Source organism: Podarcis filfolensis (assembly GCF_964270895.1).
Source record: "Podarcis filfolensis genome assembly, chromosome: 13".
Classification (NCBI taxonomy): Eukaryota; Metazoa; Chordata; class Lepidosauria; order Squamata; family Lacertidae; genus Podarcis; species Podarcis filfolensis.
In genome coordinates this window covers 14,935,595-14,961,552 of record NC_139615.1, presented here as the reverse complement: position 1 = coordinate 14,961,552, position 25,958 = coordinate 14,935,595, and the positions used below count along the sequence as shown (strand labels likewise).

The window sequence follows — 25,958 nt, the reverse complement described above, 5'->3', positions numbered from 1 at the left end:
GAATTAGTAAGAACATCCCCCAAAGGGGAAAGAAACCTAGCCCTGGAGGGCACAACAAAAGCGTTAGAAGCTGCCGACACGCATCTCAAGCCCACCCCCAATAAGAATCCTGGGAACCATGGTTTACCTCTCAGACGCGTCCCAGCACCCTTAACAAAATACAGCTCCCAGTATTGCTTTTGGGGGGGGGGGTTGCTTTAAATTCGCGAAGGACGAGTAGTTTCTTCTCGCACACTCACGCGTTTTCCTGTCCCACCGTCCGGGCGCTCATCCCTGCTTCAGATCCTGCGCAAAGAGAGAGCGAATTCTCTTCCCTTGGAGAATTGCGCTTCGGAGTCCTTCCTGGAGGAACATCTGGGCCAAGTTCTTCCAGCGCAGGGCTGGGCAGCAGGTGAGCTCGAAAGGTGAAGCGAAACCCCGCCCTGCAGTCTCCTGCAGCTGCCGGAGGGAAGGATCTTTAAGGAGAGTTTGCTCGCCAAAGGGAACAGAAGGAGACGAGGAGAGGAGAGAGAGCCGGCGGCGCTCGGAGCGGGTTTCCCGCTGCTGCCCTCGCGCCAAGCCTTTCTCCCCCGGGAGTCAGGCGCCGCGAGTTGGCACCCACTTCTCTTGGCAGAGTCTCCAGATCTGGGTCTTTGGGTGGCCGTGGTTTCTGCTGCGCTGGGGCTGGCGGGGAAGGAGCGCGATGTCGAAGAAGATCGTTCTCAATCTCCCCGCTCTCTCCTTCACAGCTCCCCCCAGAAAGGGGGACGACGAGGGCAGCGTTTTCCCCGCGACGCGGCTGCCCAAAGCGGGTCCCTCGCTCTTTCTGGAGCCGCAGCCTTGGGCGATTCACTGCGCCGCGCTCCTGCTTCTGGGCACCTTGCTGGACTTGCGGGACGAGGACTGGAGGAAATTTAAGGGCGAACTGTTCAGATTCCCGGTCAAGGAGGGCGTCGGAAGAATCCCCAAAAGGTTGCTGAGGGAAGCCGATGCTCGGCAGCTCAGGGATCTATTAATCCACTACTATGGCGAGGCTTATGCCGTGGAGGTGACGGCGCTGGTGCTGCAGGCGATGGACTACAAGCCGCCGGTGGGCTCTCTCTTTGTTTTCATCAGGCTAAGTAAGGATCTCCGGAGAGGGGTGGATCCATCCGGCTGGTGGTGGTGACACCTCGGGGTTCTGTTTGTACTGACAGCACAGCTCCCTCCCATGGCTGTAGTCGCCCAGGGGTGGGGCAACTTTTCCAGCAAAGGCAAGACCAGCAGTGAAAGGGAGCAGAATGACGGGTGTTAATGTTACCTACTTAAAGTGGGCTAGTATTTTCACACATCCCTCTGCCCTCCATCTAGACCAGAAAGAAGCATTATCGGAGCTAGGGCTGGCCCGAGAGAGTTTAGCGCCTGAGGAGAAACAAAAAAAATGGCATCCACTCCTAACCAGGGAAGAAGGAACACCAGGAACAAGGTGGGGAATAACGATCTGCATTGGGATCTGCTGCCCCTGTGGATCATGCCTCACCCTGCCTCAGGAGTGCGCCAGCCCTGATCGGAGCTCAAGGCCCCATTCCAGGAAGGCAGAGACACCCCAGGAGGATTTCCAGGCGGGGTCAGTGAGGGGTGTGGCCTGGGGAGCATCCCAAGGGCTTGAGGGAGGGGCCTGGGGGAGCCCATTTGGCCACAGGGCTTGAGACTCCCTGCTCCTAGATTAGCTTAGCCCCAAAGTGCAGCAATAAATAACAAAAAATATCAAGCTGAGATATTTTTAGTACATGCAGTTTTCTATAGAAAGCTTTTGGCTGATGGTAGTAATTCTCAGCAGCTTTCAACAATTGGATTGCCAATGCTTAAAGGTAAAGGGACCCCTGACCATTAGGTCCAGTCGTGGCCGACTCTGGGGTTGCGGCGCTCATCTCGCTTTACTGGCCGAGGGAGCCGGCGTACAGCTTCCGGGTCATGTGGCCAGCATGACTAAGCCGCTTCTGGTGAACCAGAGCAGCGCACGGAAACACCGTTTACCTTCCCACCGGAGCGGTACCTATTTATCTACTTGCACTTTGATGTGCTTTCAAACTGCTACGGTGGCAGGAGCAGGGACCGAGAAACGGGAGCTCACCCCGTCGCGAGGATTCAAACGACCAACCTTCTGATCGGCAAGTCCTAGGCTCTGTGGTTTAACCCACAGCGCCACCCGCGTCCCTTGCCAATGCTTAAGAAATTGCAAATACGGTGTCTTCATCTTAGGATGCAGAGAACAGCAAAGAAACAATTTACATGTATTTATTGTGGTCCTTTGGACTTGGGGTTCAGATTTTTCCTTGTGGAGTGCAGTCTTCTTTCCTTCATGTTTGAAGCATGCAAATAGTTAAGAAGAGGTCTGTAAATTAAGAGAGTCTTCAGGCCTTCCTAACCCCCTTGGAGTGGTTTCTGACTTCTGAGCCAGGCTGAATTGCTGGAATCATTGGAAATCATAGAAAGATGGAAAGCTGCCTTAGGGTCCAGCTCATTCCAGGAATATTTCCCAGTCCTATCTGGAGACTCCAGGGATTCAACCTGGGATCCTTTGTATGCATGTGATCTACCACTGATCCACGGCCCTTTCCCACTTAGTGCTACCTATTCAAGGTTTTCCAACAGGAAGAGAAGGGGAAGGGGAATGTAGGAACACTGGGCTTTTTCTGTTCAATACTGCTACTAACATCAATAATTCCAACAGTAAGGATTACACATTTATGCCTGCTGGTCACCCTGAAAACCTTGAAGGAGTCAGATCTGAAGAAGTTCAAGGATAAACTCATCATGTTCCCCTTCAAGGAAGGCTATGTCCGTATCCCCAAGGGGTTGCTGGAGGAAGCAAATCTTTGGGAGCTCACAGAATTGCTGCTTACATACTGTGCTGAGGATTATTCTGTGGAGGTGGTGTCAGAGGTGCTGAAGGCCATTGAATGTGAGCCCTTGCCAGAATGGCTCTTTCGTCTCATCGGGAAAGGTAAGGAACTTGGAAGGGAGAACATTGGCTGAGTCTGATGGTCTTCTTCTAGGAGTGGGGCTGGGTGTAAAGGAAGCTTCTTAGACGGGCTTTGGGTGTGTCTGAAACCTGTGCAGCATTCTGAATATGTATTCTGGACAAAATCGGAGGGAAGACTCTGAAATCAGTATCTCTTCAAGTTTCACAATGATTTTATAAAATCAATGCCATCACAATATTGTCTCTTACCCTTTACTTATATATGACTCCTGGCCCTGATGGTTCTGGCAGAACTTCAGCTAGGCCATGGGTTTGATTAACTAAAACTGTTTATGTGTACTCACTTTCTCAATATATCTAACAGCAGAGCAACCCCCTGAAAAGCATGTTTCAAGGCATCGGACAGCAGTAGTATTGTCTTCAAAAATTATTCAAGGTCTGGAGGAACTGCTTTCATCAGAAAGAGCCACCAAAGGGTAATTTCTACACTTTACTTAAGTGACTGAAGCCACCATTTTAGTAATGTGTTTTCCCCTCTCAGTTAACACCACACCAAACTACACTCTCAATGCAAAACACTTCAATTTTAAACATTATATGACAAGAATGTTACTTGCCCAAAAATGGAAAGAAGTCGTCCAAGCAAAGGAAGAATGGATACAAAGACTTATGGAATATGCAGAAATGAAGAAACTTACCAGAAGAGTAAGAAACCAAGATAACAAACTTTTTTATATAAAAGAATGGAAATGGTTCATTGAATATTTACAGATAAATTGTAAACAGATAAAAACACTGGCAGGATTATTGTAACAACCTGCAGCTACATAAGAGTATATATATAAAGAAGATAAATAAATGAGTAAGTTAAGTTAATCTGGATATGCAGAAAATATTAAAAATAAATTTAAGGAACTGCAGAAAGAAGGGGAAGGAAGTAAATTTTTTAAATGTCAAAATGATTGTAAAATCAGTGAAACGTATATATCTGAAATACACACACACACACACACACACACAGTGGTACCTCAAGGTTATATACACTTCAGGTTACATACGCTTCAGGTTACAGACTCTGCTAACCCAGAAATAGTACCTCGGATTAAGAACTTTGCTTCAGGATGAGAACAGAAATTGCACGGCGGCAGCAGGAGGCCCCATTAGCTAAAGTGGTCCTTCAGGTTAAGAACAGTTTCAGGTTAAGAACGGACCTCCGGAACGAATTAAGTACTTAACCAGAGGTACCACTGTAAACATTATAAGTAATTTAGCAAGCTCTTCTGCTTAAAACAAATAAATGCTTTAGCGCCAATTTAATAATTGCGTCTGTGCTTTTTAAAGGAAAAGGCTGCTTGGAAGAAATAATATTTTTTAAATCACCATGTTGAACCTTTCCGTTTCCTGCCCACAGATGACTTTCTAAGTCAACCATTGGGCAGTAAAACCAAAGTGCATATTTTCTGCTGAAGCTGTCAGGCTGCCAGATACTTTTCAGGCCGGCCTCACTCCACAACCATAAAGGTGCAGAGCCGGTGGAATATAGTGAGCTGTGAAAGAGGGAAGTCCGGGTCAGATCTTGCCTCTACAACGAAGCCGCTGTGTGGACTGTTTCTCAGCCTCCCCCACCCTGCCCATATAAAGATAATAATGCTAAGATAAGGACTAAAGATAAGAACTGACTGGGGTTGCTGGGAGGATATTCAAGGGAGTCTTTTTAATAGACTCCCATCAGGTGTCAAGGAAGGAAATAAACAACTATCTGACTTTTAGAAGACATCTGAAGGCAGCCCTGTTTAGGGAAGTTTTTAATGTTTGATGTTTTATCATGTTTTTAATATTCTCTTGGGAGCCGCCCAGAGTGGCTGAGGAAACCCAGCCAGATGGACCGGGTATAAATTTTTTGTTGTTGTTGTAGAATAGGGGGCAGCAGGGCAATCTTTTTATCCCTGAGGGTTGTGTGTGCAGGTGAGTAGTGTGTTGGGGGCTGCACACTTGCTCAGATATGTGCACAGACACACCCACCTTCACAATTCTCATTCCCACTCTCTCTTACACACACCACTTTCCCCTCCACTCATTTCACACGTACGCTTTTAGCTCCCTCTTCACCTGCTGGCACACCTGATTATGAAGGTGAAATTGCACAGCTTAAGGCTAAGAAAAGAAGGCAAGGTTCCCCAAGTCTTGGTGGGCCCCAGGGTGTGCAGCTGAGGGCTACCGATGGCCCACTGGATGGAAGTTGGCCACCTAACCAGGTTCTGGTTCTCCCCCTGCTTCTGTTTCTGCCACAGGTCATTGAAAAGATATGCATTCTTTAGTGATGAGATGATCTGCAAGGGAAGAGAACAGTTGGTTGAAATTCTTGAAGAGGACCTAGACTTCGTTTTGCACACTCTACACTCTTGCTCTGTCATCACACTACAAGAATACAAGGACGTTTACAAAATGGAGAAAGATTCTAAAGAGAAAATCAAAAAATTGCTAAGTATAATCCTGGAAAGGGGAGAGCAAGCTTGTTGTCGGTTCCTAGAATGTTTAGAAATGGTACGTCCAGCTTCTGTTTGGATCCTGCTATTTGCAGTACTGGGTGGATTTGACTTCTCGTCATTCTTATTCCTCAAGGTCATTTTTTGCATCTTTCTTCATTTTCACAACAGTCATATTGGTTTAAAAATAAAGTCCAGGTTTCTGACCAGTCAGTGCTGCAGTCTGAATCCCTCCTATTCAGAAAGGAAACGAGGAACCAGAAAATGGAGCATTCTGAAGATCCTGGAGAAAGTGTCATGTGCATCCAGTGTCCCAGCGAGGTAAGGGTTGTACTGGCTGCATCAAAACAGGTGGCTCCATGTGCTAATAAACCATGGCAAGTGGGCAATGGGCACTTATCACATCGTGTTTCCAGTTTAGTGTGGAATCTTCTTGCCTCACTCATATTTTGTGATGGGTCCAGCTGTTTGTTACATTTCAATCCTCCTGTGTTTTCCGGAGCTTAAATGTTTCTTCATTTGCATGCATTATGGTACAGTACTTTCCAATACTGCCATGTCCACAGGTGTCTCCAGAAATAATTCTCTGAGTGAAAAGAGAGTGGGAGAATCTGGTATGGATGGACACCAAGTGCCAACCCACAGTGTCCCCTTCTTTTCCCTCATCTGTACTTAGGGAGGAAATGTTAATGGATGTTTGGGTTGCAGCCATGCTATAATCACCATAATGAGATATTTTGGAAGATTATATCTTCTTTTAAAGTTTTTTTTAATGGATCAGCAGTTCACACAGTATTTCAGAATTCAGCGCAGGTCCAATTACTATACTAAAAATGAATACAGAATGCAGCAGGTATAAAGAGCTTTTAGCAATGTGGAGCTGTGGAGTGGAGCTCAAGAAGGGATCCTTGATGTGGTCATAGTGGGTGTTTCTATTTTCAGGTGGGAGGACGAATATGGTATCAATTCGGACTCTTTATTCTTTGTTATAGGAGCTTCCAGGAAAGATAAGACCAGAGAAAGTTTGGGATTCACAAAGGAGCCATGAAACTTACAGGTGAGTAATACTCTTTTCAAAAGCTTTCTACCATCAGAGAATGTTTTCTGCATTGCATAGGGATATGGTGGTGCTCCCACATTGTGATGCTCTCTAAGGCATACTCTGCTTGCCCCTGCGGGTGCACATCACTGTGGAAGATGAGTAGTGGACATAAAGCATGTACCCCCTAACATAAATCCTGGCTACGCCCATGCCACAGCACAGTATCAGATGAAGAGCCAAAAGTTGCTGTGATGGGATGGTGAGCTGCTTGTGCGTAAAATCCTGATCCCTCAGAGCTTGGCTAAGTTCCCAAACCTCTGTCTGTGATGGAGCTCCTTAAGCATGGCTCCATCAATCGCTCGTTGAATCGGACAGTGGGCGTTTACGGAATTTCTTCCAGCATAAAAGCTCCTTGACGGAAACGCGTCTTCTGGACTCTCGGCGTGACAGTTTCCGCCGAGGAGTGGGTGTGCCTACGGGAGGTCCTGAAACCTCTCCACTGTTCCCGCTTGAAGTATCTCTGAGCTCTCCCTCCGACTCACTTTCCCTTGTAACTCCACTTCTCCCCCTGCTGGTCCCCTCCTCCGCTGAGTGGTCTCTCTCACCCTCCATGAGCCCTTTCACCTCCTTCGTCTCAGATGACAGTTCCCTGACATCCACCTCCCCTCTAGGGCCCCCTTCACCCCCTTCCCTCCCCTCCTCTGCGGGAGGCGAGGGAGCAAAACCCCTGAAGGAACCTCCCTCATCTTCCGAAGTTTCGAACACTTCCCTCCACCTTTTGCTGTTCCCGGTTTCCAAGTACTCCTCCTCCTCGGAGTCTGTACCCTCTTCCAACTCCGATTCCCTGAATCCCTCCAGTTCCTCCTCATCGTCGGTGCTGCCAAAGTACTCCCTCCGGAACCTCGCTACTGGTTGAGGTTTCCTGGGGAACCTTTGGTGGAACGTTTCGATCAAGACCTCGTCATGGACCTCCTCTGCCTTCACCCAGGTGTTTTCCGACTCCGGTTCCCCTTCCCACGCGACCAAATACTCCACCTGATTACCCTTCCACCTGGAGTCGATGATTTCTGCCACATAGTTGCGGCTTTCCCTTTCTTCTATGGCTGGCCCCCGTGTGGATACCCCTTCACCTTCCCCCCTGTATGGTGACAGTAATGACCTGTGGAATACTGGGTGCAGTTTCATGTGGTTCGGTAACCGGAGTCTGAAAGCCACTGGGTTGACCTGTTGGATGACCTCAAATGGTCCCAATCTTTTGGGTCTCAATTTCTTGCAACTACCCTTGAACGGCAACCCTTGGGTTGATAGCCAGACCCGACTCCCCACCCTAATTGTTTCACCTTCCCTTCTGCTCTTGTCTGCCTGCCTCTTATATTCTTCTTTGGCCCTTTCTAAGTTGTGTTGGAGTTGACGATGGATCGCTTCCATTTCTTCTACAAAAAGTTCAGCGGCCGGAACACTCCATCTCTCTCCTCCTTCCCCTGGAAACGCCCTGGGGTGGCACCCATAATTAGCCATAAAGGGGCTCATCCCGGTGGACACATTCTCTGCATTATTGTAAGCAAATTCCGCTAGTGCCAACTTTTCGACCCAATCGTTTTCTCTGTCATTGACATAACACCTCAGGTATTGTTGAAGGATACCGTTTGCCCTCTCCGCCTGCCCATTGGTCTCAGGGTGCCTGGCAGTCGAAAAGTTGACCTCTACGTGCAACAAGCTCATAAGCTTCCTCCAGAATCTGGACGTGAACTGTTTCCCTCTGTCGGAAACCAGCCTCAAGGGGGCGCCATGCAGCCTAAAAATATGTTCTACAAACAATTTTGCTGTCTCTTCCGCCGTGACTGCATGTGAGCAAGCTACAAAGTGACCCATCTTAGTTAACTGGTCTACTACGACTAGTATGGCGGTTTTCCCCTGGGATTTGGGCAGATCAGTCATAAAATCTATCGACACCGCCTCCCACGGTCGTTCTGGTGTGGGTAACGGTTCTAAATACCCTGCTGGCGCCCGCCTTTCTCCTTTGGCTCTCTGGCATTGGTCACACCTTCTCACATACTCCCGTACATCCTCCCTCACCTTGGGCCACCAAAACTCCCTGGTCACCAACCACATGGTCTTGTGTTGCCCAAAATGCCCCGCTGTGGGATTGTCGTGCAGCTGTTTGAGTACTCTCCCCCTCAATTCCCCTTCAGGTATATATAGCGCCCCTTTGTAATACAATGCCCCGTTTCTTTCTTCAAAACCTCCGGGGTCTTCTCCCTCTCCCCTTAAACCTCTGAGCTTATCCTGGGCGTACTCATCATTTACCGTTCCCTCTACCAGTTCTCTTTGCCCCACCCAGGCCGCACCACACACCCAGTGGTCCTCTGGGATAATATGTCTCTCTTCTGGCGCTCCCTCCCCCTCCAAATATTCAGGTTTGCGAGAGAGAGCGTCCGCTCTGATGTTTTCTGGACCTGGCACATAGCAGATTTCAAAATGGAATTTGGAGAACTCCTGGGCCCATCTCACTTGTCGTTGGTTGAGCACTCGTGCCGTTCTCCAATACTCCAAATTCTTGTGGTCCGTACATACTTGTACCTTATGCTGTGCACCAATTAGTAAGTGTCTCCATCTCCGGAACGCTTCGTGAATGGCGAGTAGTTCTCGGTCATATACCGTGTAGTTCCTCTCGGATTTGTTCAGCTTACGCGAAAAGAAGGCACACGGTCTCCATTCCGACTTATTGCTCCCTGGCTGAAGCAGCACCGCCCCCACCGCGCGGTCTGAGGCATCAGTTTCCACTCTCATGGGTTTTTGTAAATCCACATGCAGGAGCTGTTCTTCCGAAGCGAATGCCTTTTTCAATTCCTCAAAAGCGTGCTCCGCCTCCGCCGTCCAAACGAATTTCTTCTTGCTGCTCAGACAGTCCGTGATGGGAGCCGTTAAGTGGGCAAAGTTCTTGATGAATTTACGGTAAAAGTTCCCAAACCCTAAGAACCTTTGCACATCTTTTTTCGTTTTTGGTGTCTTCCATTCCAGCACCGCCTGTACCTTGCTTGGATCCATGGCTAATCCCTTGTCTGATAGGCGGTACCCCAGGAATTCCACCTCCTTGGCGTGGAACTGACACTTCTCCAATTTCACCCACAACTGGTTTGCTTGCAGCTGGCTCAGCACTTCCCTGACATCCTTTACATGCTGCTCCTCATTCTCTGAATATATCAGCACGTCATCGAGAAAGGCCACGCAATTCTTGTAGAGCAAAGGTCCCAGTACATGGTTCATGAGCGATTGAAAACAGGCGGAGCCTGCTTGTAATCCAAAGGGCATAACGAGATATTCGAAAGCCCCTAGGGGGGTGAACATCGTTGTCTTCCATTCATCCCCCTTCTTTATTCGTATCAGGTTGTACGCTCCTCTCAGGTCCAGTTTCGTGAATATCTTTCCCTTCCTCACCCTGGTCAAAATGTCATCAATCCTGGGCATGGGGAAAGTCACTGGTTCTGACACGGCATTCAGCCGCCGGTAGTCCACGATCAATCTCGGTTTATCCGTGTTTTTTTTGTCCACAAAAAACACTGGGCTGCCCCCCACCGCTCTGGACTCTCTGATGAAACCTCTCTTCAGGTTTTTGTCAATAAACTCCCTCAACTCCTGCATTTCCCTGTCTGACATGGCGTACAGCTTGCCCACGGGGAGCTGGGCCCCAGGGACCAGGTTAATTTGGCAGTCAAAGTCTCTATGCGGTGGTAGTTTATCTGCTTCCCTTTCGCTGAAGACCTTGCTCAGGTCAGCGTATTGTTTGGGCACCTTCCCTTTGTCCGCCACTTCCATCCCTGCTAGAGAGGCTTTTGCCCCTTCTGGCACCTTTCCCTCTTTGCAGTGTTCCAGGCAATGTGCTGACCCAAAGGAGACCACTCTCTGATGCCAGCCCACTAGCGGGTCATGCAACGCTAGCCAGCTCATTCCCAAAATGACTGGCGCCCCTCCCAGGGTGGCTACATTGAATGCTATCCTTTCAGTGTGCCTTGCCACCCTCATAACCATTGGGACGGTCTGTAGGCTAACTTCTCCCCCCAACAGCTCCCTCCCATCGATCGTGGTGACCTGCAGGGGGTTGCTTAAAGGGAGTGTCTGTATCTGGTGTTCAGCTGCAAACTCCTTGCTCATAAAATTACAGGAGCTGCCTGAGTCCAACAGCGCCTTGGTCTTTAGTGGGTATCCGTTTGCCAGCTCTAGCAGCACCTCTATTACTAGAGCTGGTCTTGGAGGTTCCGGAGTGGGCACTTTTACTGCTCCTTGGCCTGTCTGCAGTGCCCTGACAGCGGCAGACAGGCGCTGGCTTTTACTGGCTCCTGGACTTCCTCCTCCTTCCCCCCAACAGCTCCCGCCATCCCTTGCCATTCCTTTCTTTGTGGGCAGACTCTGGCAAAGTGACCTGGCTGCTGGCAGAGGTAACATTTCTTGGCGCTCTTTCCCTCCTTCTTCCTCCCTTCACTGGGATTTGAAACTGCGCGCGCGCGCGCTGTTCCAACTTCCATCGGCTCTCCGGGCGGGAAACTGGGTTCTGGAATCTCTGGAATGCGGAAATCCCTCCAACGCTCTCCTTTCCCCTCCCGCTTCTCCAAGGCTCTTGCCTCCTGGCGCGCTCCAATGGTCAACGCTGATTTGGTCAGCTGGTCCATAGACTCCGCCCTGGGCGCCCGGGAAAGTTCGTCTTTCACCGCCGAAGAAAGCCCCTCTTCAAAGAGCATTTGAATGGGTTCCGCCGATAGGTCCCACCCCAATTTATGTATCAACATTGTAAACTCAGTCCAGTACTCACGAACCGATCGGCTCCCCTGTTTGCAAGCCATCAATTGTCTGCGCACCAGTCCCTGTTCAATCTCGCTGGAAAACATCAAATCCATGGCGCGAAAAAACTTCCTCGCGTCCTTCAGCATGTCACTATTCCCTGCCATCAGGGGCCGGACCCAGTCTCTCGCCCCTCCTTCGAGATGGCCAATCACAAACGCCACTCGCGATGCCTCATCGGGAAAGTCGTTAAACTGCAGTTCAAGAGCATACTGCATCTCTGTCCTAAAGGCTTGGTAGTTCCTGGGGTCCCCCCCAAACTTCTGCACCATTCCTGGCATCTTTCTTGCTAGTGTAGCGCCTTTTGCCTTTTCTGCATCCTGCGCCCTCCTTTCTTCTAGCCTCGCCGTTTGCATTGCTAGCTGGAGTTCCAAAACTCTGCACCTTTCTTCCAGAGTTGGACCTTCTCCAGCTCCTGCTGCTCCTCCGGCTCCAGCTGGGTTGCTCATGATGCCTCTCTGCACAAGCTGCTTTCAGGGACTGTCCGATTGCTGTGATGGGATGGTGAGCTGCTTGTGCGTAAAATCCTGATCCCTCAGAGCTTGGCTAAGTTCCCAAACCTCTGTCTGTGATGGAGCTCCTTAAGCATGGCTCCATCAATCGCTCGTTGAATCGGACAGTGGGCGTTTACGGAATTTCTTCCAGCATAAAAGCTCCTTGACGGAAACGCGTCTTCTGGACTCTCGGCGTGACAGTTTCCGCCGAGGAGTGGGTGTGCCTACGGGAGGTCCTGAAACCTCTCCACTGTTCCCGCTTGAAGTATCTCTGAGCTCTCCCTCCGACTCACTTTCCCTTGTAACTCCACTTCTCCCCCTGCTGGTCCCCTCCTCCGCTGAGTGGTCTCTCTCACCCTCCATGAGCCCTTTCACCTCCTTCGTCTCAGATGACAGTTCCCTGACATCTAAGTACCACAATTCCTGTCAATGCTGGACTGAAATACTGCTAATGATCATTGTTATCAAGAGAGCACATTTGACACGACCCACAAATCACTTATAACAGTATCAGCCATAACAGTAGAGGAAGCTGCATCAATCTCTTTCAACCCCTTTTGTCTTTCTTGCCTTCAGATTTTGCTTCACTGAGGCTGGCTCCTTCCTTTGCTGTTGTACTGACCTTATATTTAAGGTAAGGGGAGCTGTGACCATAACATACCACTTTGATTCATGGACTCAACACCTGCATGAATGGCAAATGATAGAGCTGGCTGTCGCTGGTCCTTTGCTCAACATCCAAGCGGATCCAGAAGAAGCTGTGGCAGAAGTCCACTTCCCTCACTTCTTGTGTCTCACAGGTATGGTAGGAAGAAAAGCTTCCAAGAATAGAGTGGTAATATTCATTCCTGTTTAAGATTCTTCCTTTTGTCTATCATGTACATTCCTTAATGGCTGAATAATGCTATGGGCTGGTTCAGTGGATCACAATGCTTTATCTGCCTTTTGTGGCTTCTTTTGATTTTGCAAGAATTCTGTCTTTTTGCAAGAATTCTGCTTTTTTCTTTGACTTACTATACTTTGTACTGTATGACTTACTGTATACTGTATTTTGTGCTGTAACTTGCTTTGGGAGGACATTGCTCTGTAATGCGGGCTTTTAAAAAACCTCTAGATTATGATAACAAAATAAACACTTAAGAACATAGAATGGGTCTGCTGGATCAGGCCAGTGGCTTGACTTGCATTAAACAGGAAGGGAGAAGGGGTGAGTTTTCTCACCCAAACTCAAGTCTACAGTATAGTGAAATGTTTGCCCATGTTTCCCTTGTGTTTCTTTTCAGGTAAAGACAGTTCCCATGTCTACATAGCACATTTTGTTGAAGGAAAGATGAGACTGAAGAAGCCAGATCACGTGCGGCCGTATCATGCTGTATTGAAAGCCCCATGCTTCTATACCTGTGGGGTCATCTTCAAAAAGGCATTGCTTAAGCGAAAGATAATGGTCCACGCCATGGCACTGCTCTATCAGGAGCTGGAAATCTCAGTCCCAAAATTCCACCTGTACCTCCTACCCAATGACTCTTCCCTAAGAAAGGTAACTGAGAATCTCCAACTCTGGTTTGTGTTCCAGGCAGGCTAGATTATTAGCCTGATTTTCATTATGAAAACAATGATACTATTAAATGTCTATTCTGTTGGAAGTGCTGGGATGCAACTCAGTATGTGCTGAAGGCTGATGTAGCTGCATGGGTGAAAGTAGTTAGAGAGAGAACTTTCTAAGTTTTCCTAGACCTTCCTTTAACCTTTGCTGACCTTCCTTCAGACTAGAGAGAAATTCTTTGGGTTGCTGACCTCTGCTTCCTTCTTCTCCATGCCATCCTTGGGAGAGGAGACATCTCTTCTGGATCCCTCTCTATCCAAGATGCAGGAGTAAGCAAAGGGACCCCGTGTTCCATAGATTTGGTGTCTTCCTTTCATGCCTCCAAAGTGACCATGTTTGCCCTTCCCAGAATGTCTATAAATTTGAGGAAATGTGGCCTTCAAGGAGACTGCCAAAACCCTCTGGAGCACTCAAGCCTCTGAAGATTGGCTCTCGCGTCTTCATCCAAAGTTTAGATGGCGTCACAGTCTGCCCTGAGGTAGGAGACCAGAGATGATTACAGGGGTTGTCTGGAGGGAACCAAGGCTGTGAGGTTTAACAATGTATGGAACCAAACCAGGATCCCTTCAGTCTTTTGTTCACCCCCTTTTGAATGGTGGGGAGGTGGGGGAATTACACTAGAAGTGTTGGGATGCATCTCAGCTTGCACTTGAGGCAGATGTGTCTGCATGGGGAAAGGGAGGCAGAGGAGTACAGAGACTTCCCTGTTTCCTAGATTGTCCTGTCTGACCTAACCTGTGCTGACGTCCTCTCAGGTGCTACACTGATATCTCATTTACCACTTCCTTTTTCTTTATCATCATCTTGGTAATGGAGACATTTTTGGTGTCTCTCCTGTTGAGATGCAAAAACAACCATGGCTGTTTGCATCTCCTAAACCCAGAGTCTGAGTATGATTATGCCCAGAGTAAAGTCTGCTAGTTCAGTTCAGCTTCTTCTCAGCATTTGGAGATAAAATGTCCATCAGTTAAGTCACATTCACACCTACAGAGCTTTCTCACAGGAACTGGAGCTTCAATACATGGAGGAGCAGTTCCTTGAAATCAGTGCTGAATTCATGCAAGACAAGCTCAACTTCAACCTGATAGAGAGGAGCACGAATGAACTGGTCTGGGAAGCCCATGTGAGGCAAGGTGAGCTTTGGCTGAGGGAGGACCACAAGGTTGGGCCATAGCTCAGGAGGCAGGCTGGAAAGGACATCCCATCTACATGCCCCCTCTGACTGCCTCTTTCCTGGTCTATTTCAGAGGAGCTGAAGTTTTCAGTCCCACATCCAGAACAAGGTCAGTAGGAGAGATGAGATGGCTCTACCACGAGGTTGACCAAGGCTGAGCTTTTGCTCTGAATGGAACAACGGCATTTTGGGGCTGGAACAGACTTTGGGAGTCACCAAGGCCAACCTGCTGCTCAATGTGCTCTCAACAACACTGAAGAAATACTCTCTCTTTTTTTAAAAGGATTAAAAGGATGTGTCTAAGATCATAGTGGGTAGTAGTGATCACCTGGTTTCTGTTCAGTGTCTTAATCAGGTTACAGAGGGAGTATTTTCTGGTTTGCCTCAGGTAGAAAAATGTATTGGGCCAACCCTGAGCAAGAAACATGGCGTTAGCCACAATCCACACCAGAGGCGGATTTTGGGCAGTGAGACTAGTTCCTAGAGGGGTGCTGCAGGGCTTTGCAACTATAACAGTGAATTGAGTAGTATGGAAAGAGAGAAATGGGGGCACAGAATTTTGGCCTCACACAAGGCGCTCCTCTTCACATCCTATGGGTTCTTGAGAAATACTGTATTTTTATGTGTTCACCCTGCAAACCAACTTCCAATAGTCATAGCAGGCAAATAATTTTCATTCTTTTACAGCGCCACACTCAGAAACCCCCTTATATGGAGGGGAACAAAGAAGCATGAAGATGGAGAACCCAGTAGGTTCTGGGGAGATTATCACAAGCAACTGGTGTCTCAGTGAGGTAAAGGGTGGGCATTCTTCTCATTTGCATTGACCACCCATGATAATGAAGTCTATATTGGTACTTATAACAGAAAGGTTCTGAATTTGAATTTCTTGTGCACTGTAAAAAGCCCTTGTCCCTCTTTAGGTATTTTTGTACATTAATTAATCATCTTGCTACTCGGCACTAATTGCTGGTAGTGAGCCATAAGGCTCTTTCTAAACAGGTTGCTCCTAGTGCTTAAAAAAAATCATCAAAAACAAAGCATTGCATTTCTGCACAATTGTAATTATGTGATTCCAATTTCATGTGGAATCTTCTTGCCTTGCTGTGCTTACATTTAGTTGGGAATCATCTTGCATTGCTCATATTTACAGAGGGAAGGAAGCATGAAGATGGAGAAATCGGCGGTTCCTGGGGAAAGTGTGCCTTGTCCCAGTGAGGTAAGAGGCTGATCTGTCTTGATGTGCATTTCCCACCCACAGGAATAGGGTACACATTGATATTTTTAACGTGAAGCCACTGAATTTAAATTTCTAGTCCCCTAAGGTTAGCAACTATCCCATCTTAGGTAATTATATACATATTTGCTATTCAAAGCTAGAGCCTGGTAGCAGGAAATAAGGCTGCATCTAAACAGCTGTTTCCTTGTGCTACTAACTCATGGTGAGAGTCATTGCAATGCACACTTACCACACTGTGTTTCCATTTAGTCGGGAATCATCTTGCCTCGCTCTTATCTTAAGGGCAGTCCAGTTGATGTCACATTTCAGATCATCCCATATTTTCCAGTGCTTAAACACTTTCCATCTAAAAAGATCATTGCACTACTGCAGAGCTCTAATGCTGTGATTCTGGTTTAGTGTGGACTCTTCCTGTGTCACATCTGTTTTAGAAGGGTGTGGTCTCAAGGGTCTTAGGAACAGACAATAATGCCCCATTTCCAGATGGGATATGGATTCTGGCATCTACATGAATGTTTATGGTTTCATTATAGGCTCTTCCAGAAAAAATAAAACCAGAGGTAGTCTGGGACTCAGAGAGGGGCCATGAAGCTTACAGGTGTGTGATCTCTCTCTCTCTCTCTCTCTCTCTCTCTATCTATCTATCTATATCTAATCTATCTATCATCTATCTATCTATCTATCTATCTGTCATCTATCTATCTCTATCTCTCTATCTCTCTCAGACCTTTTGAAACATTCTCCCCTCAGGGAGTGGTTTCTACTTTGAATTGTCCAACAGAGCACATCTGGTTTCTGTGGGTCTCACAGTCACCATATATGGTGGTTCTCGGTAAAACTTATGCAGAGTGATCTGTGATCTGCATATTGCAGTGAACGGTCAGTTGTGGTGGACAAATTCTCTCTGAAGGAAGCTTAACCACCATTCCTGATGTCTTCACTGAGGAATTCCTGGGTTCCATGGAGCAGAGCTGGAAAAAACATTACACTGAAGCACTGCTGTTGCTAACTTCCAGTTGTATATATCCCGCCCCCTTTTCAGGTTGGGGTAGCATCAAAAGAAGGATGCAGAGTTTGAGAAAGATGAAAAATCTGGAGTCTGGATTTTTGGAGGAATTGTTGTTTCTCTTCCTTAAAAGTATCCCACCTTTCTCCCAAGGAGTTCACGGTGGCATGCATGGTTTCCCCCTCTCCATTTCCCCCTCACAACAACTCTGTGAGGTACCGTATTTTTCGCCCTATATTTTCGCACTTTTTTCACCCGTATTTTTTGCACTTTTTCCCCTCCAAAAATGAAGGGGAAATGTTGTGCGTCCTATGGGGTGAATGCAGGCTTTCGCTGAAGCCTGGAGAGCGAAAGGGGTTGGTGCGCACCGACGCCTCTCGCTCTCCAGGTTTCAGGAAGCTATCCGCTGTTACGAAAAAGGAGCAATGCTGCTGAGTGCTCCAGGTGGCTGGAAAGCCAAACAGGATGTTGATGTTATGGGACTGTACCGTGGGAACAAAGGACAGTCTATTATGTGCACTGAGCACCGGATGTTAGCTCAGAGTGTCACATGACCCTGTACCAGAAGTACATGGGTGGAGTAATTCTCTCTCTGCTGCTGATGTGAAGAGAGTGCAGACATGATTTCTCTGCACTGCTGGAAAGACAGAAATAAAGGCATGTAAATACATTTCTGTCTGTCTCTCTCCCCTCCCTGGGAGTGAGGGAGGAGGGATGGTTGTGTTCTTCTCACGTTGGGAAGGATCGCCGATAAGAGATCTCGCCTTGTCTTGCCGGGAGTCGCTGACGGGGGAGATCAACAAGGAATCCAAGCTGGGCACCTGGAGAGTGGCCAATTCCTCTGACTGATTAGGCTTCAGATTCCAACATCCGCAAGCCTTGCGAGCCCGGCGGGAGCTCCCGCCGGGCTCGCAAGGCTTGCGGGCAGCAGCCTGTAGCCCGAAGCATGGGGCGCGCTCCGGAGCGCGCCCCAGGCTTCGGGCAGATGTCCGCAAGCCTTGTGAGCCCGGCGGGAGTTCCTGCCGGGCTCGCAAGGCTTGCGGATAGCAGCCTGTTCTGGGGGCTGGGGTCGGGGGAAGCTCGGGCTTCCCCCGCTCCAGCCCCAGGCTGGGGGGGAATAATTTTTTTAAAATTTATTTTCCCTCAAAAAAACGAGGTGCACCCTATGGGCCAGTGCGCCCTATAGGGCGAAAAATACGGTACTTTAGGCTAAGAGGCAGTGACTGGCCCAAGGTAACCCAATGAGCTTCTTGAAGGAAGGGAGTCATTTCAGCTCCTCTTGTCCCCTGTCCCTTCCTTGGTGTTATTGCCCCAAAATCAATTTCTCTTGTTCTTCTCTACTAGTTTTTGTGGGATGTAATCCACCAGAGCAGTCAAGTACAACATTACCTGTTTTGCTAGGGTGGACATGCAGGGGAACGTTGGGTCCAGCCAACTGAACTTCCTGTTGCACTTGGCTGAAGCATCCTTCCTCTTGCATGTGATTAGCAGGTGGTTGTGACCTTACCAGACCTGATAAGAGGCCAAGTCATGCACCCCTCCTCTCTCTTTCACCTTTCACCTTCGACCTGCTTCCAGCTTGGACTGCACTGCTGGCTCTCAGCCAGCAGTAGCACTGGGTTATTCCCCGATATGGGGTAAATGCACATTGTACATACATGTACCTTTAAGCCTTAAGCCTGCCTTCAGGATTCACACTGTGTTCTCCTTGAATGTAAGTAAACTACTTTTTAGCACTTATGAATAAGACAGCGGTGTCTTTATTCTTTTAGGAGGGATTAAAGGGGTCTTTAATCAGCCAACCTAGCAGTTCAAAAGCATGTGAAAGTGCAAGTAGATAAATAGGTACCACTCCGGCAGGAAGGTAAACGGCATTTCCGTGCGCTGCTCTGATTTCACCAAAAGCAGCTTAGTCATGCTGGCCACATGACCCAGAAAAACTGTCTGCGGACAAATGCCGGCTCCCTCGGCCAGTAAAGCGAGATGAACGCTGCAATCCCAGAATCGTCTGTGACTGGACTTAACTGTCAGGGGTCCTTTACCTTTACCTAAAGGGGTCTTACCAGGAATAATAGAATACATCTCAATCTGGACAAGCCAGATTGAATTGCCTATAGTCTTAAGAGACTCACATGAATCTGCAACCAGTTTCTGCTGTGTAAGAAGGGGAATGCACTTTGCTAAATAAAGAAACTTGCTAGCGCAAGTTAGGGTATTAATCAATATATCCTCTCTTGCCACCCTCAACATTCCCACAGTTTGGTTCAACAACCCAATGTCAGCTATTCAAAGGCAAATTTAGGGGAACACAGCCAGTTCAGTCGCACTGGGTGTGGAGCCTCAGGGTCTCTGCAGGAGATGCCACAGCTATTATTCAGAACGGAGTGCGAGAGGCATGTGTAAGGTGCTGAATTTTGGCGTTGCCCAGGGAGCTGCTGAAATTTGAGATCCCAAGGTACACCGAGTGGGGTCCCCTTTTCCTTTTCATCTTTCTCTTTGTGCCATTCAGAGTGTGCTCCACTGAGGCTGGCTTCTTCCATTGCGGTGATACTGGTCTCATATGTGAAGTGAAAGAAGCTGTGACCGTAACATACTACTTTGATTCATGGCCGAAGCTCCTGGAAGAACAGAACACTGAGGAATTGCATGTTGCTGGCCCTCTGCTCAACTTTAAGGTGGATGCAGCAGAGGCTGTGGCAGCCATTTGCATCCCTCACTTCTTGTGCCTTGAAGGTATGGCAGGGGAGGAAGTTTCCAGCATTATAACCATAATAGGAGGAATCCTAAATGTCCATTGATGTTTCCAGAATGCTATGGGGATAGCAGTGTGGGTTCTAGAGGTCCGGAGTGCTGGTATACCAGACTTTTGTGATTTGTTTCAATTTTTCAAAATGTTCCAACTGTGCTGTTTTATTATTTTCTGTGATTTGCATTCTGTTGTAAGCTGCCATGCAAGCATATTGTCATGTGAAATGATGTTATAAACCTCTTAAATGACAATGAGAAAATGAATACTTGCATGAAATAGGGAAGGTTAAGTGATGATATTTTTGTCACTTTCCCACTGCTAACATGTTCGTCTTTTCAGCTGAAGACAGTTCTATTTCATTGTTTTCTGTGATGCTTTGTATCTTGCTGGTGAGCCGCCATGCCCACATTGTCCTGTGAAATGATGTTTAAAAAACCTTAGTTGATGAAGAGAAAACATATACCGTACTTGCATAGAACAGGGAGAGTGAGGGTAAAGTGGTGGTGATTTTTGTCACTTTCCCACTGCTAACATGCTTGTCTTTTCAGGTGACGACAGTTCCCATGTCTACATTGCACATTTTGTCGAAGGGGGGATGAGGCTGGAGAAGCCAGACAGAGTGGAGCCTCACCATGCTGTGTTGGAAAACCCCAAGTTCTCTTCCCTTGGAGTCGTTTTCAAAAAGTGGTTTAAGCAAAAGATCAACACTGTCGTACTGCTCTATCATAGGCTTCAGCTGGAAACACCAACATTTCACCTGTACCTCCTGCCCAATGACCCTTCGATAATAAAGGTAACTGGGAACCTCCATCTCTGGTATTCCCGATTGCCTGGATCATTTGCTTGATCATATTAACCCCGACTAGGGATGTGGGTGGCCTTGTGGGTTAAACCACGGAGCCTAGGACTTGCCAATCAGAAGGTCAGTGGTTCGAATCCCCGTGACGGGGTGAGCTCCCGTTGCTCAGTCCCTGCTCCTGCCAACCTAGCAGTTCGAAAGCATGTCAAAGTGCAAGTAGATAAATAGGGAAGATACCGGCAGGAAGGTAAACGGCGTTTCCATGTCCTGCTCTGGTTTGCCTGAAGCAGCTTAGTCATGCTGGCCACATGACCCAGAAGCTGTATGCCAGCTCCCTCGGCCAATAAAGCGAGATGAGCACCACAACCCCAGAGTCGGTCACGACTGGACCTAATGGTCAGAGGTCCCTTTACCTTTATTAACCCCAACTATGCACAATTGTTGGACTTGATCTCTTCTACCCAACATCAACATGCCAGTAAAGAGAAGATTAACAAGTTGCCCACTGCTGGGTTACTTAGCTTCCCACCAGCACTGTTGTTTTAAAGTGATTTTTCCAATATTGAAATATGCCCTTTTCATTTGTTACACAGACTGTCTGGTTCTCTAAACAAAAGGGTTGTCACTGACTTGTGAAAGCCCTAAGCACATTCTCCTGGAAGCCTTCCTTGAAATCAGTAACACTTCCTTCAGAGCAAACGTATTTAGCAGTGAACAAATACTGCTTCGTTCATTAAGGAATCTGCTTGGTAGTTACAAGCTTTCTCAGATAACTCGTGAGGAAAAACATTCTTCCTGATTTGCAGTGTTGGCACATGGGAGATAAAGCACACTATCATATTGCCTTCTCAATTTAAACTTTCCCTTAAAATGTCTTCTCATGCTTCATTCAAATCATGAAGTTTCATGGCTTCTGTGGTTTCCTGCATGATCTCATCAAGAGAAGATGCAGGTGGATGCAGGATTCATGGTACCTCTTGGCCACTTCATAGCTCAGGCCACATAACACTGGTCTTGAAAGACCTACATTGGCTCCCAGTACGTTTCCGAGCACAATTCAAAGTGATGGTGTTGACCTTTAAAGCCCTAAACGGCCTCGGCCCAGTATACCTGAAGGAGAGTCTCCACCCCCATCATTCTGCCCAGACGCTGAGATCCAGTGCAGAGGGCCTTCTGGCGGTTCCCTCATTGCGAGAAGCAAAGCTACAGGGAACCAGGCAGAGGGCCTTCTCGGTAGTGGTGCCCGCCCTGTGGAACGCCCTCCCATCAGATGTCAAAGCTATAAACAACTACCAGACATTCAGAAGACATCTTAAGGCAGCCTTGTTCAGGGAAGTTTTTAATGTATGATTTTAGTGTATTTTTGGTTTCTGTGGAAGCCGCCCAGAGTGGCTGGGGTACAAATAATAAATTATTATTATTATTATTCAGGCTGCCCAGGCCAAGAGCCCTGGCTTCAGTTCCTCATGAGGCCAGGAAATCTCCGCTCCACATTTTAGTTTCTAGTGCCATAGTGGTTTAATTTTCTTTATATTGCAGATGGAGAATCTGTGTCTCTGCAGATGTTCTTGGACTATGAAACCCATCATCCTTGGCCCATGCTTGTTGGGGAGGATATGAGTCCAATGACATCTGGAGGGCATCAAGTTCCCCATTCCTGCATTTCCTGGTGCTACAATGCCAAGAATGTTGTAGGCATCTAGTCTTTCAAAAATTTTGTTCCCTCTCTGTGTATCTCAAAAGTGACTTTCTTTACCCTTCCCAGGCGGTCGATAAGCGTGAAGTAAATTCAAAGAGAATCGAGAAACCCCCTGTGACCCTGAAACCTCTGATGATTGGCTCTCAGGTCTCTCTTAGTACTCCAGAGGATGTCACGGTGAATCCTGAGGTGAGACATGAAGATGATGGTGGTTTTTTGCTGGGGCAGAACCAAGACTGTGAAGTCTGAGAATGGGAGAAATTCAAAGAGGATTCTTCTTCACCCTTTAATCTGACTCCCTTGGAATGGTGGGTTGGGCCAAAGCAGATTCACACCTACAGAGGTTTCATACTTTCCCACAGGAACTGAATTTTCAATACCTGGATGCAGAGAAACTGCAGCAGTACGTAGAACTGTCTGCTGAACAAATGCAAGAGAAGTTCAACTTCTACCTGATGAAGAAGGGCACGACTGAAGTTGTTTGGAAGGCCCATTTAAAAAAAAGTGAGTTTTGAACAAGGGATGATCGTGAGGTAGAGTCATATCTTGGGAGGCAGGATGGAAAAGGACCATGGGTCACATTCCCTCTTTGACTGACTTTTTCTTCTTGATTTTCAGATGAGTTAATTTCAGAGCAGATGGGTTCTCCTATTATAAACCCAGGACAAGGTCAGCAGGTTTTAATTTTTTCTTTCATTGTACTTGTATCTTATCTTCCTCCCAATAGGAAGTGCTGGTGATACAGTAGAACATACACTGCACAAAAATGGTTCTCAAATGCCTAGGTTCTCAAAAACCAAAAACCTGGAAGTAAGTGTTCTGGTTTTCTAAGAATTTTCGAAAACCAAAAGCATAATTCATATATCTGTGAGACAATGTTCCATAACTTTGTCTTCTTCCAAGGACAGAGGCCTTGTGGATAAGGTTTTCATGGCAGCATAATAATAATAATAATAATAATAATAATAATAATAATAATAATAATTTTTATTATTTTTATTTATATCCAGCCCTCCCTGGCCATCAAAGTATATAATACATTAAAACATAAAGTCAAACAATTGATTAAAATACAGCTTAAAATCAAGTTAAGATCAGAATGATGGCAACCCACGAATTATAACTATAGGGGTTGAGAACATTAAGTGCTCACCAGGCCCAGTTATTTGGACTGGTCTTATATGAGCCGGTTGGAGGAGTGAGAGAGGTCACTTACATGCAGGGTCTTGTAAAAAGAGGGGGGTCAGACTGGGCCCAGACCAAAGGCCTGGAGGAACAACTCCATCTTGCAGGCCCTGCAGAAAGATGTCAAGTGCCGCAAGGCCCTGGTCTCTTGTGACATAGCGTTCCACCAGGCTGGGGCCAGGGCCGAGAAGGCCAGTCTAACCTCCTTGAGGCCCAGGACCTCCAAGGTGGTATTGTTTGTGGACCGTAAGGTCCTCCGCGAGGCACGCCAGGAGAGGCGGTCCCGTAAGTACAAGGGTCCTAGGCCGTATAGGGATAGTGGAATTTGGATAGTGAGGGAAATTGCCTCTGTGGAAGAAAGCTGGGTTCAGTAATGATAACAACAATAATAGAAGCATAGAATTGTAGAGTTTGGAGGGATTCCAAGTGTCATTCAGTCCCACCCTCTATCAATTCCTGGGCTTTAAAGTAAGAAAAGATAAAGCTAAATATAATACTATGTGAAATAGTAATGAATTAATTGCCTAACAATTTGCTGTCGTTTATGATACCCCAAATTATGATGCCACCTCACTCTCCCTAATGGTAGGGCTGGCCCCAGCCCTGGCTCCCTTCCAACAGCTCTCACTTATTTCAGTTTTATATTTCTTCAACAGTTATGGCTTTGCCAAATGAATTCTGGGAATTGTAGGCAGGTGAGCTACTAAGAATGCTCTGTTCACAATCCCTCCCCTCATGGAACTACAATTCCCAGGGCATGGGGGAAGAAGGAATGAGTTGGGGAACCAGTCTTAAGCCTGCAGTGTGAACCTGTAGAAAGATTTCCATTCTTTCTCTCTTTCCCGGTAGGGCCGCAGTTTCCAAACTCTTCCAAAGTGCACTTCATCGAGCGGCACAGGGAGGCGCTAATCCAACGGACCGTCCCAGTGGAACCAGTGCTGGATAGTTTGCATGACTCCGTCCTCAGTGAGGAGCAATACCAAAAAATCATTGCCCAGGAAACTAACCCAGACAAGATGCGAGAGCTCTACAAGCTTGTGCCAAGCTGGGACCTCCAGTGCAAGAATAAACTGTATGAGGCACTGAAGGCCAAAAATCCACATCTCGTGAAAGACCTGGAAGGGCAATGAGGCCCCAAGGGAAGGCAGAAGGCAAGACCCCTTTCAAGGCACCAGAAATCCACCTCCTTATTGCTAGGAGACTCCTGAAGACAAAGCCGTACCATGTATTTTCCCAAGCACTTACATGCATACCCTCCAATATTCCCATGATAAGAACTGGAGTGTGATTGGAGGAGGCTGTTCTCTACGCTGTCAAGTATGTCACCCCTTTGCTCCCTTAGGCAGTTGCCCAGATACCATTCTCATCCCCACCTCTCTATGATGTTCTGCTGTAGCCTGAGAGGCACTCTCACATGGAGCTGTAACACCCACGCTCCCTATGATCAGCTTTATTTCTCTCACCCACTCTCTCACCCCACTCTCATTAGGGCCTTCAGCTTTGTTGGTGCTGATGTCATTGGGAGTGGACACTGGATGGTTGGGGTTTTGCGACGCTCCACTATCATCTCATTCTCTTTAGAACTACTGTGTGAGGAAGAGAGAGTGAGACTGAATGCCTCCACAGCTGAGCTACGATTGGGTCTCGTGGGCTTCCATCACTCCAAGGAGGAGGAGGAGGAGGAGGAGGACGATGACGACAACAACAACAACTTCACACCACAACCACAGCCCTCACTGGCCACCATCCATCAGCACAAAGTTGAGTTGCGGAGCCTCTTGCAGCTGCTGCCCAACCCTTCTCAAGGCTTCATTATCCTCCTCCTTGTACATTTTACTTCAGACGATGGAGCCGTGACCCCAGAGGCAGCATGGCCCTAGGACTGCCACAGTGGCTCGGGTGCCTGCAGGCTCCGTGCTGCCCAAAACAGCAGCGTGGGACTTTTATCTGCCTGCTGGAGGTGGTGGGTGGAACCCATGGAGGTTCCACGCAGTGCGCCTTGCCCCAGCTCACCCCGCCCCATGGACAGCTTGCCCTGTCCTCATGGGTGACTCACCCTGCCCCCAGGCGCAGGGCATGTGCACTGGCACGGGCACCCATGTGGCTAGCTACGCTGCTGATGAATTGCTTTCCTGGTTCAAAGGGTGCAGGTGTTGCTGTGTTGAAAATACTAAACTATCACTTGCAAATAAATTAGTTTTGTGACTTATTTTTGCAGCTGGACTTTCCTGTTTCTGTGATGAATTTCTTATTAAATTAGCTGACAGTCAAATAGAAAATGCATCATACCACTATCTAGTGTCAATGAAGAATAATTAAACCCATTTATTTTAATGGGTTGTGCAGGCCAAGTGGCCTTTCCTCATCAGGAACAAATCACACCCATGCTAAAAGGTCTGTGGAGTCCACCTATTAGCTACTGAGCCTTCGCTAAGGTCTTGCTACTTACATGCAAAGCTCTAAACAACTGCAGACCAGGTTACCTAAAAGCTGTCTTTTCCTTCACTGCATGGTCAGGGCATTAAGATTAGCAAACGGTTTGTTTGGCCTGTCCCTAACCCTTAGAACACCCCTTTGGAACACCTTAACCCAGGGGTAGGCAACCTAAGGCCTGGGGGCCGGATGCGGCTCAATCGCCTTCTCAATCCGGCCCGCGGTCCTTTTATTTAAAATGCATCTCTGGGTTATTTGTGGGGCATAG

The 25,958-nt window shown here is 47.6% G+C and overlaps 2 protein-coding genes across 6 annotated transcripts in view; both read left to right on the top strand.

Moving 5' to 3' along the window:
* Positions 1–25,958, top strand: part of LOC310748416 (uncharacterized protein) — a 376,897-nt gene that overhangs the window by 112,785 nt on the left and 238,154 nt on the right. The window lies entirely within an intron of this gene.
* On the top strand, positions 457–25,464 carry LOC310748396 (uncharacterized protein). Of its 5 annotated transcripts, none has more exons than XM_083584150.1 (21): positions 485–1,100; positions 2,693–2,965; positions 3,309–3,420; positions 5,236–5,488; positions 5,602–5,751; positions 6,423–6,487; positions 12,379–12,602; positions 13,086–13,339; positions 13,755–13,883; positions 14,409–14,538; positions 14,653–14,688; positions 15,267–15,373; positions 15,733–15,798; positions 16,353–16,417; positions 19,335–19,558; positions 20,123–20,367; positions 22,139–22,261; positions 22,435–22,576; positions 22,691–22,741; positions 24,107–24,408; positions 24,747–25,464. In XM_083584150.1, the coding sequence occupies exons 1-20, from the start codon at positions 683–685 to the stop codon at positions 24,385–24,387; spliced, it is 3,348 nt and encodes a 1,115-aa protein (XP_083440276.1). In that variant the 5' UTR covers positions 485–682; the 3' UTR covers positions 24,388–24,408; positions 24,747–25,464. The 5 variants fall into 5 exon arrangements, 4 of the variants coding, with proteins under 4 accessions (XP_083440275.1, XP_083440276.1, XP_083440277.1 ...); XR_014541316.1 differs by having other exon boundaries at positions 486–1,100; positions 24,107–24,574; XM_083584149.1 differs by having other exon boundaries at positions 457–1,100; positions 24,107–25,464.

Excerpts from the sequence above, each read along its gene's own strand:
- LOC310748396 (XM_083584149.1), top strand. The coding sequence starts at position 683 with ATGTCGAAGAAGATCGTTCTCAATCTCCCCGCTCTCTCCTTCACAGCT. Across the intron at positions 1,101-2,692 it reads CTTTGTTTTCATCAGGCTAA|TAAGGATTACACATTTATGC; the intron begins GTAAGGATCTCC and ends TAATTCCAACAG. Across the intron at positions 15,374-15,732 it reads GCAACTGGTGTCTCAGTGAG|AGGGAAGGAAGCATGAAGAT; the intron begins GTAAAGGGTGGG and ends TCATATTTACAG.